Below are 8,978 nucleotides of genomic sequence, written 5' to 3' on the forward strand. Positions count from 1 at the left end.
ATTGTTAGGGTTCCTGACTGCAGACTGTAAGTGTAGGGAGCTCTCTTGCCAGGACAAAGGGGTATATATGGGAACAAGAAGGACGCAACCACAATGGAAGTTTAAACTTGTTCAGTTTATTCTTACGTGCTCATAGCTTTTATACTAAATGAAACACTGAATGATAATTAGGCAAATGATAATAATGACAACTTCGATAACAGTCTTGACTCAACCGCCAATGTCTGGGAGCCAGCTAGTAAGCCAGTCCCACCAACCTTGATCCTTGTGTTGGGTAATGTTGTCAACTAAACCATGAAGTATGTCAAGCTGTTGGTTAATTGCGTGTGTATGATCAGAAAGATTAAAGCAACATAAGCCTTCAAAATATTCACAACCACGATTATGCTTGAAAAGCAAATAATCGATCGCTGCACGATTTTGTAGTACAGCTTTTCTAACGTCAGTTAGTAAGTTTCCTATTGCAGTGCTGGTAGCGTTAATGCTTTTAACTATGATGCAAGCAATCTTATTAATTTGTTTACCCTGATATATAGTCAATCCTGGTACTCCTACCAGTGAAAATCCCAGCACTATTATTTCAGACTTAGACATTAGGTGTAAGTCCCGACTCACAATCTTCAGGCAGGTTTTCATAATCTGTGCCTCTCTTAGGTTGCTGGGCCTGGGCAGCCCATGCCAGGTGGGTTGTAGGAACAGCCAAACTAACCCTAGTTAAGGCACAGGGCCCACCTGAAATATTAGCTGGAATATAATTAAACGAGTTGTTCCCACAAGAGAAAAACCAACCTCTGAGCATCGGCACATGCTTATCTAAACTAGGTGACACTATGTATGATTACATGACATAGTGTTGGTGCATTGAGAGGTTAACCTACTGCATACTGGGTGTGGGTCAGTACTCTGTTAAACGTGCCTGGATGCACGCAGGGCTTTCGTAAACCTTACAGGTCATGTTATAACATATACCACTTGCGGTTACATTATGAGTAATTATGGAAGCAAAATTCTTTCTCATGCGTTTTGTAGCGTTTTGGTCTGCAGCATAAGCATATATAGGGACATGTGATTCGGTATAAAAATCTTCAGAGTCATTATTCTTAGCATGAAAAATGTCAGTAAGTACGGTAGTGGAGTAGCAACAGCTACGAAACAAGTCTCAGTTAATTCAGTTGCACTGGTGACCTTCAGACACATATAACTAGTGTTACGAACGACCCGTGCCATGTATTCCCACAAATTATCATCACGTATGTCTAATGCTGTCTTATCTACTGTCATGTTCCCGTTGGGGCGGTCCGGAGACTGTCCACACAACAAGGGTAGCTCCTCGGGGTGGTATCAAACTCAAACCGAAAACGCTAAATCAAAAAATATAAATATATACGAGTGCAAGTTCAAAGCCAAGTGTTGATACCGAATATAAAGTAGAGACCCGGGTGTTAAAACCCCGGGTCTATCACACATGTGGAAGACAATCAAAGAAGTCATAAAGTCATCTGATATATGATGAAAGGAGCTCACTGTAGTCCAAGAATGGTCCGAGTTCTCGGGCCCCAAACCCGTAGCCAGGGAAAATGCAGAACTTGAAAGAGGTAACACCAAGCGCACTGGACGGCAGGATAATCTTTTAAAACTTGGTCTTTATTTATTCATTATAAACATACAACGCCTAACGCATTTCGTGCACATATGCACTTAATCATAGGCAGGGTGGTAGGCACACATAGTGCTGAGCAAAATAATGAAGTAGACAAAACCTGGGGTGAGGACTGGATAGGGCCACAAGGGGGGGAAGTAGTCGTCCGAGGATGGGATATCCTGTGGAGTAACTCTCACGGGCATTGTGTATATCCATTGGTTGCTGTCAGACGTCAAGACGGCGGTTCTGGCGATCACTGTGGTGGGATCTCCGTATGGGGTGGTTCCACCTTTCTTTGGATGGAGTCTCCGCACAATGTCTCCTGGTTGATATGGATGTTTAGGTTCCAGGACTAGGTGTTATGTTATTTTGTGCACATTTGATACACCTGTCAAATTGCTCATTAACCATCTGTTTTAGGTCTAAAACCCAAAAACGTTTCTGTATTTCACTTGTTACAATTTTCCTGTTTACGTGTCCTGCACCATGAAACTGCATAATGAATAGTGGCGCTGCATGCTTCGGGAGACCTATAATCCCTCCTTTTGACCAGAGACCATTGTCATCGATTGTCAACATATTATCTTGCCAGAATGTTAAATCTGCAGAGGTGGCATATAACTGCAGCTCATAAAAGAGCAGATTATACAGCAGAGATGGTGGCACACACAAAGCAGCAATGTCAGGTGGGGGCTGGGCAGGAGGGTTGATAAGTTCATCAATGGGATCTGAACTCTCACTCTGAATGCACCTGTAAACCTCCGTGTTGGTCAGGGGCAACGGCCATCTTAAAAACTGATATTAAATCCCTACCTAATAGGTTAATGGGACAATTTGTCATGACATGGAAGCTATGTTGTACAAGTTCCTTCCCATTTGGGTCAAAAATGGGTATGGGTTCTGTACGGAACGTGGGTGTAGGAACCCCATTAATACCTATAGAGGGATCATTTGGTGTGAAGGGGCCGACATAATCAGCTGCCTTGATTGTGGACGAGGTGGCTCCGGTATCCACTAGGAATGGGAGCCGAACGGGCATGTCACAAATCTGTAAGTCAGTCAAAATTAATGGCTGCTGTTTAGGGCAGTTTGTAACTTAATACCAAGTGATGGGTTTCCCTCGAGGCATACCTATTGTCTTATCAGCCCACTTTATGTTGTATTTAACGGGTGCAGACTGCACATCAGGGGAAGGTTGGGCAGCTACTCCACTATTTCCCCGTGGTCTATTATCACCCTCCAGTCTGACCCAGCAGTCACGCTGCCAGTGTCCCAATTTACCACACCTAAAGCATCTCTCATTCGCTTATCAGCACCTCCCCTCCTAACTCCGTCATTCCACCTTCTTACCCAATTTTTGTCACTCCTACCCCTTCTTTGTGGGGGGGCTATATTGGAGCGCTTGCACATGGGGCTTTGTCGATTTAACAATATCAATGCACCCTGCGGCATTATCAAATTCCTTAGGCTCCTTAGTGAGCCAATCATCAAGGATTTGTTTAGATACTCACTGAATCTTTGGCAATAGCCCTGACATTGCAGTTTGTATGTAAACCATGCCCATTTGTCAGTGAAAGGCCTGCTTGTTCCAGCCGATTCTTTTTGAATCTGATAATATAACCAGTGACTGACTCTCCCTGCTTTTGTTTACATGCAGCAGCAAGTATAATTGATTGACAATTCCCATACAACCTCTTAGGACTCTGGCACACGGGGAGATTAGTCACCCGCGACCAATCGCCCTGTTCGTGGGCGACTAATCTCCCCGAGTTGCTATCAGTTGCCATCCCAACGGCAACAATCTCCCCGAATTGCCATCCCACCGGCGACAACGTAATTCGCCGGTGGGATGGCACATGCGGCGGCACGATTTCGGCAAATCACCGGAAATGCCTCGCGAGGCAACTTCGTCGATTTGCCGAAATCGCCTGTGCAGCGTGTGCCATCCCACCGGCGATGTCGCCGGTGGGATGGCAATTCGGGGAGATTCATCTATTTGCACCTTTGTTCTAATTAGGTAATCCCTCACACTATCAGTATCGGGATGTGAAATACGGAGCTCCGTAACTCTATCAAAGTCAAACCCGCAATCAGGGTCATTGCCTAGGGTGGATTCTATTATGAGCCTAACTCCTCAACCGTTAATGCAGAGCCCTGGGTCATACGCTTAAGGTGATTGACCGTGGCTGTTGGATTCTTTCTGGGGTTGGGACAGTTAACCAAAATGGCATTAAAGGACAAAGAAAGTCTATTAAGCACACTATTAAATAGTACTACTATTGCTGTGTAAAAACGCTATATTTCTGGCTTGCCTAATGAAAGATTTACAGAGATACACATACTAGAAACTACATACTTGTTTCAGTGAACAGCGCCGCCATCTTGTCCAGCATGTCTGTATGGGGTATTGCTGAAAAGCACATGCCAGTTCCCCCCCACGCTCCGTTCCATGCGTCTGCCTCCTGCCGGCTCACAACCCCCCTTCCCGCTCTGAACCATGCCCTGAACATGCCGGCTCCCCGAACGCCCCCCCCCCCCGCTCCGATTCCTAACATGACGGCTCCCCGAACACCCCCCCATCCCTGCATCTGCTGCCTGCCGGCTCACACTCCCCCCCCCCCCCCCCCCCTCACACTGATCGCTGAACATGCCGGCTTCCTGAACACCCCCCCCCCCGCTCCGATCCCAAACATGACGGCTCCCAGAACACACCCCCATCCCTGCATCTGCTGCCTGCTGGCTAACACTATGCCCCCCCTCCCCGCTCTGATCCCTGAACATAGTAACATAGTAAGTTGGGTTGAAAAAAGACATACATCCATCACGTTCAACCATAATGCCTATATATAACCTGCCTAACTACTAGTTGATCCAGAGGAAGGCAAAAAAAACCCATCAGCCTCTCTAATTTGCCGCAGAGGGGAAAAAAATCCTTCCTGACTCCAAGATGGCAATCGGACCAGTCCCTGGATCAACTTGTACTAAGAGCTATCTCCCATAACCCTGTATTTTCTCACTTGCTAAGAATCCATCCAGCCCCTTCTTAAAGTTATATAATGTATCAGCCAGCACAACTGATTCGGGGAGGGAATTCCACAACTTTACAGCTCTCACAGTAAAAAATCCGAATATTTAAACGGATCCTCCCTTCTTCTAAACGGAGTGGGTGCCCTCGTGTCCGTTGGAAGGACCTACTGGTAAATAAAACATTAGAAAGGTTATTATATGATCCCCTTATATATTTATACGTAGTTGTCATGTCTCCTCTTAAGCGCCTCTTCTCCAGTGTAAACAGACCCAACTTGGCCAGTCTTTCTTCATAACTGAGACTTTCCATACCCTTTACCAACTTAGTTGCCCTTCTCTGGACCCTCTCTAACTCAATCATGTCCCGTTTGAGCACTGGAGACCAGAACTGGACAGCATATTCTAGATGGGGCCTTACCAGTGCTCTGTAAAGGGGAAGAATAACCCCCTCCTCCCGTGAATCTATACCCCTTTTAATACAGCTCAAAACCTTGTTTGCCCTTGCAGCTGCTGCCTGGCATTGCTTGCTACAGCCAAGTTTATTATCTACAAGGACTCCAAGGTCCTTCTCCATTATGGATTTGCCTAGTGCAGTCCCATTAAGGGTATAAGTGGCTTGCATATTTTTACATCCCAGGTGCATGACCTTACATTTATCCACATTAAATCTCATCTGCCACTTAGCTGCCCAGATTGCCAGTTGGTCAAGATCCTGCTGCAAGGATGCCACATCCTGGATAGAATTGACTGGTCTGCAGAGTTTTGTGTCATCTGCAAACACTGAAACATTACTTATAATACCCTCCCCCAAGTCATTTATGAACAAGTTAAACAAAAGTGGACCCAGTACAGAACCTTGAGGGACCCCACTGAGAACCTTATTCCAAGTAGAGAATGTACCATTAACAACCACCCTCTGTACCCGATCCTGTAGCCAGTTTTCTATCCATGTGCAAATGACTTCACTAAGACCAATAGACCTTAGTTTAGAAAGCAGTCGTTTGTGGGGAACGGTATCTCATGCTTTGGCAAAATCCAAATAGATTATATCTACTGCATCCCCACTGTCCAGCTTCTTACTTACCTCATCATAAAAAGCAATTAAATTGGTCATACATGACCTGTCCTTCATAAAGCCATGCTGATTACTGCTCATAATGGCATTCTCCAGTACATAATTTTGTATGTGATCCCTTAACAAGCTTTCAAATAACTTGCCCACCACGGATGTCAAACTTACAGGCCTATAATTGCCAGGCTGAGATCTTACTCCCTTTTTAAATATAGGAATGACATTCGCCTTCTTCCAATGCCTAGGTACCATACTTGATGAAAGCGAGTCTGAGAATATCAGAAACAAGGGCCACTGTTATTCTGACCCTAGCTCTCTCAGTACCTGAGAGTGTATTCCATCTGGCCCACGTGCCTTGTTTACATTTATCTTGTGTAACCCTTTAAGCACCATATCCTGTGTCAACCACTGTGTAGTTGGAGCTGAGGCAACAGTGCAGCTATTGGGTGGGACTTGGCACTCTGGCTCCTCTACTGTATACACAGAAGAAAAGAACTGGTTAAGCACATCTGACTTTTCTGTATCCGCTGTAACCATATTGTTACTATAACTCAATGGGGCCACACCCTCAACCTGCATCTTTTTACTATTAATATACTTAAAAAACTTTTTGGGGTTAGTCTTGGCCTCTGCCGCGATGCGCTCCTCATTTCCTATCTTTGCCTTCCGGATTACTGCTTTACAACACTTGTTATAGTGTTTATATTCATTAAACGCAGCTACTGTCCCCTCTGACTTATATTTCTTAAAAGCTTTCCTTTTTTTCCTTATCAAGCATCTGCTTTTGCATACAACAAGAGACTGTTTGTGACGTGAGTGCATAAAGGGCTTCTCTCTCATCACCCTGCCATACAGATGTGTTCTTTGTGCAAATTGCACTGAATTGTAGAACGATGGTCAGATACACCATCTGCAGCAAGATGTTCTTGCAGGTTTTTGGACGTGATTTTTGGGTTGTCTGTAGCCATTCTCACGATCCTCTGCATATGCCTCTCCTGTATTTTTCTTGGCCTACCAGATCTGTGTTTTATAGCAACTATGCCCGTGGCCTTCCATTTCCTGATTACATACATTACATACTGAAAGTTTTGAGAGTTGCTTTGAGGAACCCATGCTGTCACTCTTCAGAGGAGAGTCAAACAGATGCACAACTTTCAATTGGCCACCTTAAATATCTTTTCACATGATTGGACACACCTGCCTATGAAGTTCAAGGCTTAAGAAGATAATCTAACCAATTTGGTGTTGCCAGTAATCAGTATTGAGCAATTACATGCATTTTGCAATTAGCAAAATTACAAGGGTACCCACATTTTTGCACAACCAGTTTTTCACATTTAATTAAATTTCATACAACTAAATACTGCTTCACTAAAAATCTTTGTTTAGAAACACCCCAGTACTCAGATGTTCCTGGGAAATGAAGACATACCACTGTTATCTTTTTTGTTGTATTCATATGACTGTATGTATACATGTATGTTCAGATGTATGTTTGTATGTAGATATGTGTGTCTACATATATATGTATACATGTGAGTTCATATCTATCTACACATGTCTGCGTACATTTATGTAAATGTGTGTATTCATGTATGTACATGTGCTTGTATGTACATACATACATACATACATACATGTACGCATACATGTATGTATTTAAATGTGTATGTTCACATATATGTAGACGTATCAATAAGTGTGTGTATACATGTATGCAGGACCGGACCTAAGGGTAGGCAGAAGACACACCTGCCTAGGCGCAGCATTTGGGGGCCACCAGGCAGGAACCTCTCCTGCCTACCCCTTGTCCGCTCTCCCTTGTCATTGACCCGCCGGGTTATCATTGCACGGTGGGGGCACTCGGTTGGCTTGGCCCGCCCCTGCATATACACAAATATGTGCACATGTATGTATGTATGTTTGGGTACATATGTATGCATGTACTCATGTGAAGAGAATGACATTGTTAATACATACTTGACTTCTTACCTTTGTATTTTACAGTTATGCCTCAGGTGAAGCTGCTCTGTGGGGCAGATATGCTGGAGTCACTTGGCAAACCCAACCTTTGGAAAAATGAAGATGTGATTGAAATTCTGTCTTCTTTTGGGATTGTTTGTATCACCAGGCTTGGAAGCAATGCTAGTAATTTCATTTATGAGTCTGATATTCTCTGGAAGTATAAGCATATGATTCATCTAGTGGAAGAATGGATAACCAATGACATTTCCTCTACAAAGATTCGCAGGGCTTTGAGACGGGGAATGAGTATCCGCTACCTAGTGCCTGATAGTGTGGTGGAGTATATTGAAAATCATGAATTGTATAATGAGAGAAGTGAAGAAAGGAATTCTGGTATAATCCTAGAACCTCTTGCAAGAAATTCCAAGAATTCTTAGCTTTGATAGTTTCTTTATTATGTTAGAAGTTTTTTATTCTTAAGCTATTTTTCACAAGTGAAAAATTGGTTCTTACAGCTCAGCCTCAGAACTGGGCTCTAACACCTCTTTGAACCATACAAATTTCAAGCAGTCGTTTTTCTTCCTGTAGTTGAATAAATTGCTCCAGTGTGGAAGGTTAACTGGTTAAAGCTTAGTATTTTTTGAAAGAGTATTAACCATAATTACGGGTAAATAAAAAAAAATATCATGGCATGGCTGGTCATACATGTACAGTATCACCTGCTACCCATGCTGTGGGCTAAGTCAGGCTGATCCAGATATTTTTTTAAATGCTTTATTTTTGCATTTTCAATATTGAACTAGGGTACCAAGGGCCCACCAGAGAACCTGATATCAAGGGCCCACCAATCTGAGCCCTTAAATGTTTGCTTACTTTTAAGAAACACTGTTAAGGTGGCCACACACGTGGCGATTTGCAATCTGCGAAAGATCGTACAATCAGCCACAAATCATTCAGGGCTGAAATGGCAGATAAGGAGGTAGAAACAATAGGATTTCTACCTCCTTCTGCCGATTCAGCACTGAAGGCAGATTTTGGTCAGGCACCTTCTATGGCGCCTGATCAAAATCTTTTAACTGGCCTGATCGACGAGTCGACCGATATCAGCAGGTTCCTGCGAAATCGGTCGACTCGTCAACTTGCCATAAACGCACCGAATATTGTACGAAACAAGGTTTCGTATGATATTATCGGTGTGTGTATGGCCAGCTTTACCCCCATATGTGAGAGATTCATTGTTCAAAAGTAAAATTAATATAGCCAAGGTACTGT

General features: G+C 43.7%; 1 protein-coding gene across 11 annotated transcripts in view; it reads left to right on the forward strand.

The window, feature by feature from the left end:
• nmnat1 (nicotinamide nucleotide adenylyltransferase 1) overlaps positions 1–8,585 on the forward strand; it is a 35,970-nt gene extending 27,385 nt beyond the window's left edge. For 10 of the 11 annotated variants that reach the window (XM_012966632.3, XM_031905094.1, XM_012966630.3 and 7 more), the window contains one exon: positions 7,749–8,585. In XM_012966632.3, the coding sequence (XP_012822086.1) occupies positions 7,749–8,143 (395 nt within the window). In that variant the 3' untranslated portion in view covers positions 8,144–8,585. 11 annotated transcript variants of the gene reach the window in all.
• The last annotated feature ends 393 nt before the right edge of the window (positions 8,586–8,978 follow it).

The sequence above is a fragment of the Xenopus tropicalis genome, chromosome 7, assembly GCF_000004195.4.
Source record: "Xenopus tropicalis strain Nigerian chromosome 7, UCB_Xtro_10.0, whole genome shotgun sequence".
Lineage (NCBI taxonomy): Eukaryota > Metazoa > Chordata > Amphibia > Anura > Pipidae > Xenopus > Xenopus tropicalis.